This window comes from Solanum tuberosum, unplaced genomic scaffold, assembly GCF_000226075.1.
Source record: "Solanum tuberosum cultivar DM 1-3 516 R44 unplaced genomic scaffold, SolTub_3.0 scf00287, whole genome shotgun sequence".
Classification (NCBI taxonomy): Eukaryota; Viridiplantae; Streptophyta; class Magnoliopsida; order Solanales; family Solanaceae; genus Solanum; species Solanum tuberosum.
In genome coordinates, this window is record NW_006239211.1 from 696,596 (window position 1) to 708,452 (window position 11,857).

General features: G+C 34.5%; 1 protein-coding gene and 1 long non-coding RNA gene across 3 annotated transcripts in view; one reads left to right on the forward strand and one right to left on the reverse strand.

Annotated features, from left to right (window-relative positions):
• Positions 1-6,250, reverse strand: part of LOC102580009 (alpha N-terminal protein methyltransferase 1) — a 32,312-nt gene extending 26,062 nt beyond the window's left edge. Inside the window, exons 1-3 of the mRNA XM_006359040.2 lie at positions 5,986-6,250; positions 5,755-5,899; positions 3,124-3,182 (exon numbers count right to left, since the gene is read on the reverse strand). Coding sequence (XP_006359102.1) covers positions 3,124-3,182; positions 5,755-5,899; positions 5,986-6,228 — 447 coding nt within the window. The 5' untranslated portion in view covers positions 6,229-6,250. The remainder of the gene's footprint in view (positions 1-3,123; positions 3,183-5,754; positions 5,900-5,985) is intronic.
• A 1,122-nt stretch (positions 6,251-7,372) lies between these two features.
• LOC102580331 (uncharacterized) overlaps positions 7,373-11,857 on the forward strand; it is a 29,640-nt gene continuing 25,155 nt past the window's right edge. For both annotated transcript variants that reach the window (XR_001474986.1, XR_368240.2), the window contains exon 1: positions 7,373-8,958. This is a non-coding gene — a long non-coding RNA (uncharacterized lncRNA). The remainder of the gene's footprint in view (positions 8,959-11,857) is intronic.

Genomic DNA, 11,857 nt, shown 5'->3' on the forward strand with positions numbered 1-11,857 from the left:
TGGATGCCCCGAAGATCAAGAAGATGAACTAGTATATAAGGATGATGATCTTACATGGGGTAGTGTTGCTACGGCAATTGGAGCTGATGAGAGTATCTATCATCTTAGGGGACTTTCTTCAAGATCAAGAGCACTTGACAAGGGCAAAGGAGTAGAAACTACATCTACAAGTTCAACTTCAAGTAGGACTCGGACACTAATTGATGAAGACTACGAGGAGGAAGAAGATGAGGAGCAATATAATGATGTAGAGGATGTTGATCTTCAAGAGTTGGATAGTTTTGAAGAAGAATAGACTTTTAGAGTTCTAGTATTGTCTTTTGAATTATTGGATCTTTAAAGTTCTAGACTGTTAGTATCTACTTTTAGTTTTTGAATTGAAATATTTGCTAATATATGTTATTGCTATTGAGATTTTGAATATTTATATATGCAATTAAATATTTTTAATTTTTGGTATTAATTGGCGCCTCGTTTCAAAAAGGCGAGCACCTCGCCGCGTGGCGAGGCAGGCCCTTGTCGCCTTTTGTCGCCTCTCGCCATCCAAAACACTACTCTGAGGCTCCAGGTTTTTGGGATCAAGCAATGAATATTGCATTGAAACACTTGACCTGATTCGAATGAAAATATTGGATGGTGTTGGTGACATCTTCCTTCAATAGACTCCAAAAAGTCTGATATAACACCATTGGGAGCCATCTGGACCAGATGCTTTCTCCACAGCACACATATTCAAGCATTCCACTATTTCTTTCTCCTCAAAAGCTCTCTGTAACCAAGCATGTTCCACATCAGTGATCCTTGCAGCCTCGTGCACTATAAAATCAGGTCTCCAGCTTCCTGTCTCCTTACATAGATCTTTATACTAGTTTTGCACAGCCTCTTTAATATTCTCTGGGTCTTGGATAATAGTGGCATTCACATTCACTTTAAGTTGCTCCATGGAATTGAATCTCTATTTGAAGATGCAATTCTATGGGAAAATTGTGTTCTTATCACCATGTTTTAACCATTGAACCCTAGACCTTTGCTTCCAAGCAATTTCTTCCTTTTTTGTTACCTCTTCAAACTCCAATGTCAAGTTTGCCTTTTGCACTAATTCATCATCTGTGAGTGGCCTCTGTTCTCGGACAGTTTCCTGATAGGATATTTGATTAAGGATATCGTCTTTTTTCTGTTTCCAATTCCCCCTGTTATATTTGCTCCATTCCTTTATCGTAGCCTTAGCATTTTAAACTTCATAGCAAGAACATAACCAGGTCTGCCTTTCACCCACCCTGAAAGACTCCCACAATTCTTTTACTTTGTCCTTAAATCCATCCACTTCAAGCCACCAGGTCTCAAATTTGAAGTAGGTCTTTTTCCAATCCCATTTCCCACAGGTCAAAAGAATGGGATTATAATCTGATGCTAGTCTAATAAGACTGATTTGCTTTATCTAAGAAAACACATCTCCCCACACAGTGGGGTGAAGAAATCTATCTATTCTGGATGCACACTCAAGATCTTCCCCTCTTCTCCAAGTAAAAGATCCTCCAAATAAAAGGAGGATCCACCAACTCCGATTCTTCAATGCATGATGAAAATTCAGTCATAACTCCACTTATTCTGGTGCAATTGGTTCTCTCGGATGGAAAGCTGGTGCTATTGAAGTCCCCACATACTACCCAAGTCCCATTGAAACTGTCTCTCGTATCTTTCAGCTCATGTGATAGTGTTCTCCTTATTACTCTATTACAGTCAACACATACTGCATCCATTTAATCCCCTTACATTCCAAGATACAATCTTAACTTTCATTAATAACCAATGGTAAGAGCTCTCACAGTGGATCTTGGTTCTCCGTCCTTGAAATTCATATCAAAAAATAAATTTCTGACCTCTTTGGAGAAAACTATGTTATTGCGATTGGCCTTAGAACCCTCCCCCTGCTTCATCTCCCTCTCCCTTCTATGATCTAATTTCATCAAGAGGGCATAAGCTTCTTTTTTGCACCCTTTGATGTCAACTCCATGCTGTTGACACAACTTAATCATGTCGGATTGCACCCAACCTGATGCCTTTGCCGCCAAATGCACTGTTAACAATTTGTAAAGGAGCAGGATCTTCCTCAGTGTAAATCACTGCCAGGGATTTAGAAAAATCTTCCTCCTCTATACTCTGTTCTATTGATATTGTTTCTTCAGCAGAAACTATTGACCCCTTGCATGTATTTCTCTGAGTTATCACGAACAACCAGAACGCCCCCATCACCCCTTTGTTTTTCTGACCCTTTTGAGCTTGATCATAACTCTCTATTTCTCCTTCGAAGATGACCAAACTAGGGTAACCAAAATTCTCTTCTGGTAAGAAGTATGTTCTTTACAAAAGGCTCTAAAGAATTAATTGGAATTTTGATTGGGTCTTCTTGGGTATGATGATTATTGCATGAAATGAGTTTAAATGGAGAAACATGGTTCGTAGGATTCATACACGACCCTACTAGAGGCACAGTTGTTGTAGTGTAATGCTTATATAATATGCACAATTGAATTCTAAGTCAAAACAATTGTATTCACCAAAAGTTAGATGTAATAAGCTTATACCTTAGAAAGGAATAAAAATTATTTGATACATCAGTTGTCTTAGTTCAAATTTTACAACGTTTAAGTTGAACTTAAGGTATTTTTCATATCAACCAACTTATCCAATTCATTTAGTAGCGACTGATGGATGAATCATGAATATTTCTCCCCATTACCGTAGATACCAAATGAATTAATCATCAAAGAACCTCACTTAAAGGATGATGGTAAGGAATTCTTGAGGTGAACCGCAGAGTCCGCCTACCGTACTTCTAGTTTTCTACTTAATCAGGAATTCATTAATTTATATTCCCGAATATAATTTCTGTGAAAAATCTACCATTTATCAGCCAAAGACAACCCAGACCATAGGATGGTGTTATTGTTTTCAGCCTAGATAGTTTTTAGAAGGTTAATCCACGCTGGGTGAATACTTAGAAAGTTTACCGAATTCCTTTAAACCGCAGTTTAACATAACATCTCTCAAGAAAATCAAAATGTTAGATTATCTTCTTCGACAGTAAAACACAATATACTTACACAAAAAGATAGTATATACCTCATTGAAATATCGTATAAGAAGATTTTTAGTAATCCTTCCAATGCCAGATCCACAATCTGCACGAATTGAAGCAAACTGCCCACACATTATAAACCAATAAACTTGAAAAATATGATATACAATTGTTATCAATTTTGCAATTTGAAGCAAACAAAGAGTTCTCATAGGCACTAAAATCAGCAAATAAGTCCTCAGTAATGCTCAAGTTCTTTTTTAAACTGTGTACTGAGGTGTAGATAGGCTGCAGAAGTTAGTTTATGAGTTTTCTTAAGAAACCTTGATAGCAGAGTAAAGTTTGTCTAATGCTCACCTCCATTTCAATTTATATGGCAAATTTTGATCGGGCACGGAGTTTTTAGTAATAAGAGACACTTTTGGCACCTAGCGTAGTACCCTTAGAACTTGTGATCTTCAATATGTCATGACATTTCTATGGCTACAAGAGCATATCATTAAGGCAAAAAAGAAAAGTTTGAAGCTAAAGTTTTTCTAAATACTGAGAGATATTATTCTTTTTGAAATAGAATAAAAAGGAAAGATTTTCACATAAAACTAAGCAGATGGTGTAAGAAATTTGTCCAAACATTCTAACTCAGAGACAACTTCACTTGGCCGGTTGGCCCTTTAGCAATGGTTTAGAGATAGCAATGGCAGAATGAGAAGTTTGAAGCTAAAAATTTCCAAATTTAGAAAGGTGTTATTCTTTTCTAAGAGACTAAATAAAAAGGAAAATATTTCACACAAAATGAAACAGAGGGAGTAACAAGTTTGTCGAAACAAATTTAAATCAAAGAGACTACTTCATCTCTGCCCTTTAGTAATGGTGTAGAGATAGCAATGGTATAAAGTTCTAGTCTTGAGTGCTTTAGGGTGGAGAAATTTCTTCCATGAAAAAAAATTTCTGATGTAAATATTTCAAACGACATTATTTTCTTAGTCAACATAAGAAGCATAACTTTGAGGTGATATTAGATGTGATTGTGGTTCTTTTTTTTTATAAGGAATGGTTTATTAAGAATGTACCAAGATGGTACTAAAAAGATACAAACAACCTGCAGGGGATGGCCATGCAGTCAGTTACATCCTGCTTCCTAGCAAGTTAAGAAAATTCAGATATCTAGGGTCATCATTCCAAGAGAATGAAATGATAGATGGAGATGTTACATATAGAATCAAAACCGGATGGTTGAAAATGAGAAATGCTACTACATATAGAATCAAAATTGGATGGTTGAAAAGGAGAAATGCTACTACATATAGAATCAAAATCGGATGGTTGAAAAGGAGAAATGCTACTAGAGTGTGTATGATGCAAAGATGCCTACCAAAGTTAACGGCAAATTTACGAAAGACCAGCAAAGTTATATGGGAGTGAATATTGGGTTCTAAGTCCAGCACATCCATAAGATGAGTGTCGCATACGTGGGATACTTAGATGATTGCGCGACCATAGAAGTTTAGACAAAATAAAAAATGAACATATAAGCCAAAAGGTGTGAGTAGCACAAATTGAGGATAAAATGATAGAATGTCTACTTAAAATGGTTTGGTTAAGCCTTGTGTCAACCTTCAGATAAACCAGCCCATAGAGTGAAGATGTAAAAAGACAACGGGGTAGACCTAAAATCACATGAAAGGAAGTTGTCTCGAAAGACCTACAATCTTCGAATCAGCACAAACATAGCAAAAGATAAGGCACAATGGGAAAATTTTGTATAGGCAATACCAATTAGGTGGAAATTCATTTTCATGACCAGGAAATCTATCGGGTGCCAACCCTTATAGTTCAACTGCAACCTTTTGAAATTTGAGATAATGGTCCCTTCCCTCTGGCTTTCTTTACTTAAATACCAGGATTCATTTGCACGGCACAGAACCTCAGTCTTTGGTTTTTTAAGAGTCTTTTATCCCTATTAGAAATTCTTATGCCAGTAGAAAATATTTTATTTTTATTTTGCATATTGTTGATTTGAGTCTTTGAGATGAATTTAAGTGGAGTAGATGGGCAGTGAGGATTCATACAGCCCAAGGCACTTTTTGGGATAGAAACATACTAGTTGTTATTGTTGAAATTATTTTCTGAATCATTTTTCAATGTTTTAGATATAAGCATACCTAATTTGTGGGCATTGTACAAGGTGTATGAAGGGGATGAGAATAATGTCTTAATGATATTTCTAGATATTAATTGTTGACAACAACATCCAAATGTTTATTGAAACAAGTAAAATTGAATATGAGTTGGAATATTTATAGTTGAAAGTAACTTTTATGACAAGGTAACTAAACATTGAAAAACATATTTTTTTGATAAGCAAGAAATTCCTGAGAACCATTTGTACAGTTTGAAAGTCGGCGAATAATTGACTCGACCCTTTACCCTTTTCCACTTAATACTGTGCTTTATGTGTAGCAAGGTTTGAGGCCCATATTGTGCGCAACACTGAAAAACACTCTCGTTGTAAAATATATTTTACTAGGGAACATTTTCTGTTGTGCCAAACAGAGTAGAAGTCCGACTTATTTGGGGAGTTTTTGCCAAGAAATACACTTAATCTTACGATGAAATACTGAGTTCTCATTAGTTTTCCACTGAGATTAAGAGATAAAACAGAATGGAAGGAGTACCGAGAGCTACGAGATGGCGGCCTCTTCCAGCATCAGGGAACCTTTCAGCCAAAATGGTGTTGAGAAAATCCTCACTTGCCTTTATATCAGGCGTATTCACATGCCCATATCCACCCAGCACTCCATCCACTGTGGCTTCCACGCCCTTCACATACCAACAAATCAAAATCAAAAAGAGAATGCAACAAGGAGTAGCTTATATGAATTCTCACTAAATAAAGGGTCTCTTACTTGCCAGTAATTTATGCCTTTGTTGTACCACTGGAACTTCTTCTGGGGATCACCATCCCCTACTTCTTCTCTCCACATCTCCTCCGCGTTTTTAAACGTACGGCCGTCGGAGTCTAATCCGCCGGTTTCCATTTGTGTCAGTGGCCGAGAAGGAAACGCTCTCCTTGCTCCTGATTTCGGCGCTACAATATTACAAAAGCTTGGTCGGCTACTGAGAAGAATAGGGGCTTTTGCTGTGCCCATATTCAAATCTACTCTCTTAACATATTCCTATTTTAGTTTTCATAGTCACACAGACGTTAAATTGACGGATTGGATTGAAATAAAAAATATTGAAATGGGATGGATTAAAATAGAAAAATTAGCTAATTAGTCAAAAAATTTAACATAATTATTATAAATACTAGGTAAATTACCTACTTCGCACGGAATTGAACTATTTTATTAAGCTTACACATGATCATTCGGTAATATTCATATTTTCGATACATACACTACATTATCAAAAACATTTAATCTTAAGACAAAGTGTTCCTCCGAAATCTTAAAGTGCTATATTTTTAATTTTTGTTTTTGTTATACAAAAATTATGAGTCATAGAGAGATTTTAAGTATAAGAAAGAAGTCTAAGAAAATCTCCATAGAAATAGTTGGTCAGAAGTAATGAAATTTGCTAAATTACAAAAAGTTATAAAGAACAACATCAAAGAAGAGACCAAAAAGCCTTGAACAACAACACTCACAAGTAAAGTGGAACATCACGTCCATACAAGTTTGGATTATTACCCTTGATTTGGAGTCGTGCGGAGCAACTTGGAGTTCGAATACTAGGATGAGATCTTGGCGTTCGGAGTTACTAGTTTCCATCTGTTTTGGCTAGACTTCGTATATATACATATATATATTGACATCCATTTTTGACCGACCTATAATCCATCTCTAGATTGCTATTCAATAAATATATTTCAAAACCTACTTTTTTCAATTATATGCTTGAATTTACGTTATAAATTTTATATATACTTTAGTATTCATATTTTATAAAATTATTATTATTATATTTATCAATTGCTAAATTTGAAATAATTATTTTGTTTTTCAAAGCTTTACGTATCTTTTTCAGGTGGATAATATATTAAGTGTATTTATTTATGTAAGAATTTACTAGTATTCTTTTATTTAAATATGTGTATTATATCTTATTAATTAAATAACGATCAATTTAATCTTCCTCCAAATTATTTAAATCATAACCTATTCTTTCCAATTTATTTCAATTCTAGCATTCTTCATTTAATTTTTCGCCAAATCCTATACAAGAATTTGTCAATTTTAATTTATTTTGTTCCAATTTTAATTCCAAATTAATCACAACCTTCTCAATCCAGCGGATGATTAAATCCTACTATTTTCCCTTTTCTATTACCCTAACAACTAAGCCCTTATCTCAATACACGTTCCTTCTTCCCAAAAGAAAACCATCGCTTCTTCTCCTTGTCTCTTCCTCTCTTACGCCACCGCTCCGCTTTCACAGGCTCCGACAAAGCTCCACAGGCAGAACCCCCCCATGAACTGCCATCTCCGGCGAGAAACAAGTGTCGCTTCACCCTCTCCGTCCCCTTCTGTTCCATTATCTCTCCCATTCCCTCCACTTCTTCACCCCATCTCTAGCGAAGACCACTAGTCGCCCCTTTCTCTTGCCTCTCTCCCCTTCCGGTCTCCTCTGCCTCCCTCTCCTTGCTCTCCGGTCATCTTCATTGACAAAAGAGACCAACAACAAAGCTCTTTTCCACCAGTAATTACGGCACCACAATGATTGTAACTAGATCGATCGGAAGATTCACGAATCCATTTTGTTTAAGACAGATCATTTTTAGGAATGTCCTAGGTATGTTCCTCTAACCTAAGTGCCACCTCTTCCCTCCAATTCTCTGTTTTTGATTCGTTAAGTTTGAGATTCATTGATTTATCTTGTTCATTACCATTTATGTTTTTAGGCTTCTTGTGTTGAAACTTCGATTCTTGAGAATTTGTATAGTCGGGGTTCATCTATGACCAATCTGCTATTTCTCCGTTTTTTCTCCATTCAAATGATGTTCTAATAATCCATTAGATGTGTTGTTATTGATTTGTTCCCTTTGAAATTCGAGTTGATATAGTTTTACATGATTTGCTTTTGTTGATTCTTAAAATGCTTAGAAATATTGTTAGTATTTGGTTATTTTAAGTAACTTTGATATGTAATTGATATTATTGTGCTCCACTCTTCCATTTAGTTCCATCGCATTGGTTGATTTAGAATATTTCCGTAATTTAAGTTAATTGTGGTAAGGTTGTCACTTTTAAAAGAATGATTATGTTAAGAACTTGATATTTGGGTACTCTTTGGTCACTTTAATAAGCTTAAGTCTTTCCTTTTGACAGTAACAACATGTTTGGACAACTATTGATGTTATGTCTTCCTTATTAAATTTTAGTTTCGTACATATATGATTTTGGTAAATTTTAGTATGCTTTCTTTTCCTTAATTATGATTTACTGCTTTCTATTCATAAGCATGAGATTTACTCGTGCTATTCATGGTAAAATATAGCAGGATTAATTGATTTATTTGGGTGAATTTCTTAACCTATTTATAGTAACACTGATCTAATTTTTGGCTTGGACTGATTTTGCTCATCTTAATAGGATAAATTTTTCTTTGATTGATTTTTTCCAGATTTCTCTCATTATGTCTATGATTGACTATAGTCTTTTATATATAAGCATGGCCTAATGCTCTTCTTTGGAGACTTTTTTACACTCTAGACATGAGAACACATTTTTACTTTCTCATTTGAGCATACTCTCAAAAGCACTAAAGATTCTGGCGTATTACTGAAAGAAGTTTCTTCATTTTGGCTACTACACGAGGTTTGGCTTCGAGCTTTCATATCAAGTTTTGCGTTGCTTAGTAACTTATCTACGTATCCGGTTAGTAATTCTTACTAGAATAAGTTTAACACTTGCATATAGTATAGTATTACTTTAAGGTTTTTTGCACAAATTCATATTAACTTTAAAGGAAGCGTCCAAGTGAGTTTTCTTTTACTTTTGCCTAGTATTAGATATGTTTCACCTTTTCATATCTTTTGATTGATATGTGAAGTCTTTGTTTTGAAAATTTAGATTATTAATTGTTATTTTATTTGACTACATGAATATAACTGTCTGCAATATTATTATAGTTTAATATGAAGTTTAAAGACATATTTAAGAGAACCCGTGGATGGGGCTTACCAGATGGAGTCAACTTTGCTTAAATTTTTATTCGTTTGTATTACTTGTTACTTTTGACTTGTAAAAATAATGTAACGAAACTCTACTCTCTGTATATATTAAATATTTGGGGACTATCTAAGGGGGAGGGGAACTAACGTGCTACTTGTGTTTATCTTCTGTCGTAATTTATGTGTGGCTTTAGTACATAAATATCCCTACGTGTGTTAACTATTTAAACATATAAAATCATGTGCCACTAACTCTCTGCTAGGACCCAATTTTAAATGTTAATTTAAAGGCAATTTCAGGGTAATTTCACAAACTCTGTTTAATTAAGAGTATTCTGCCTACTGTTATTATCATGAATATTACCTAATATTGTTTACTTTCACATATAGTATTTAAAGAAAAATGGTCTACTATCAGCATATTAATTGCTTAATCTTAGCATGGATTAATGGTCCACTACCAGTGTGTAATCAAGTCCTTCTTACATATACTTTTATAATTATGAAAATGTGCCACTATTGCTTCTTAGTAAAAACCTTTAATAAATCTATTACATGCTCCCCTCATTCCAATTGCTAATCAACTTGTTGTTGTGTTGTTGAAATAGTCTAAAAGCCTAACTAGTTATAACGTGCCCTTTGTTAGGTATCATAATTTAGGATTATCGTTTTGATTTTTATCACAACATATTTAAAATGGCCTTTGTCAAGTTTTGAGAATTACTCTGTATAAAACCATGTCTATATGAATTATGTAATATATTTATCATGTTAATTAATTAGATATCACGTCCATATGCCTTTGTTAAACAGTTTTCAATATATTAATTCACATGGACATCATGCCTATAAGTTTTAATGCATTATGAAAAGCTAGCATGCTAATAACTAAAATTTTCATAAATGTATCTCTTTAATTACAATTAGCCTATTAAAATTGTCCCTATTGTCTCACTTTGCTTCCACATTATTCAAGTTTTGCACTATGACTTATATATCTGATTATGTATGCACACACAACTCTATCATGATCCTTCACTACTTATTTGTGTTTTCAAGTATGCTAAATAGCTAAATTAGAGGCCCATTTAAGATTTTATGTGCTAAGTCTTTGTCCTACCTATTTTGCTTGACGCTTAAGGTCTAATTAGGAATCTTATGATTTGTTTAAGTCTAAAACCTACCATTTAGTTATCCCAATGTCTCTTGGGCATTAAGTTGGGACGCGAGACACCTTTTAGGACGTCTAGTTTTATGATTTCTTTAGTTTGCTTTAGGATTTTAATAATAAATGAACTTAGGAGGGAGTAGGGGTAGATAGGCCCTTTTAGAAATGATGTAAGTTGACTCGAGCAAAAAATGATAAACTCTAATTTGCCTTCCGATTAATAAGCCGGACGTTGATCCGAGAAGGATAGTTTTAGATTTAAGTTTCATTTTTCTTGTCTTTTATATTTATTATTTGTATTTATTTAGGGTAATAATTAATTTAAAATAATATTTTTTTTGATAAAAATAATGATTCTATCTTCTTGATTATCTTCTCTATTTATGTTTTCATGTTTATTTCCGACTTGTCTTATAATTAATTTTCTATCTCTATCACTTAATTTAATTTACCAATAAATAAATAAATAGTGACCTTATTTGCCACATGTATAACCCCCACAAAAATGTATGAGATACGACTAGGATCTACATTTGTGGACCTCAAAAGGTTCTTAACACCTTCTGTTTGAGGTAATTTGAACATTGATCACTGGTTCGTTGACCCTTTAAAATTAATTTAGTATTAGTTAGGTTCCCAAACACACATTTAATTTGTTAGGTGGTGACTCTATTTTAAATTAAATCCTTAAAGAGTTGTCACATTGTTGAACAACCCATTTTGTGAAAAAATGGGGCGTGACAGCATGACGACACTACTAGAAAGAATCCTAAAAGATTTGTCACGTCATTGCAAACCCATTTTGCAAAAAATGAGGCGCGACACTTATTCTTTATATTGTATTCAAAGATAGCCTATACTTATTTTGTATTTGTAAAATTCGTGTACTATTATTTTGATTAGACACTTGATTACTAACTGATGGTAGGTCTTCGGATGGTTCCTTGTATTACGTTTCTGTTGATTACCCTTTCTTTGCTTGGTTATAAGCTTTATGTGTAACGACACTCAAAATAAAGTAGGATAAAGTAGAGCCTCACATGAGTTTTATGCATTAATAACTTATTAAAATAATGAAGAATAGCCTTTTTAGTCAGTTTTAAAGAGTTTGGAAGTCAAACATCAAGGGACGACCAAGACGTTCGGAAACTAGTCTTTTACGTGTTGGTGTGTTCTACTATGTTGTTCATGTTTTTATGTGTTGTTTGGAGTCTAAAATCAGTAGAGGTGACCCTAGTGTCTTAATAAATGTTTTCAGGGTCAAAACGTTCGGATACGAAACCCCGGGGGCCACCCTAAGGGTCCCCGAATAGGACCCAAACCTTGGCCAAGGCAGCTTGAGATTGTGCTTAGAGAGTGCATGTCCGCGTCGCGGACTAGCTCCACCAAGGGCCAAAAGTTTGGTCCGCATCGCGGACATGTCGCGGACTCTACT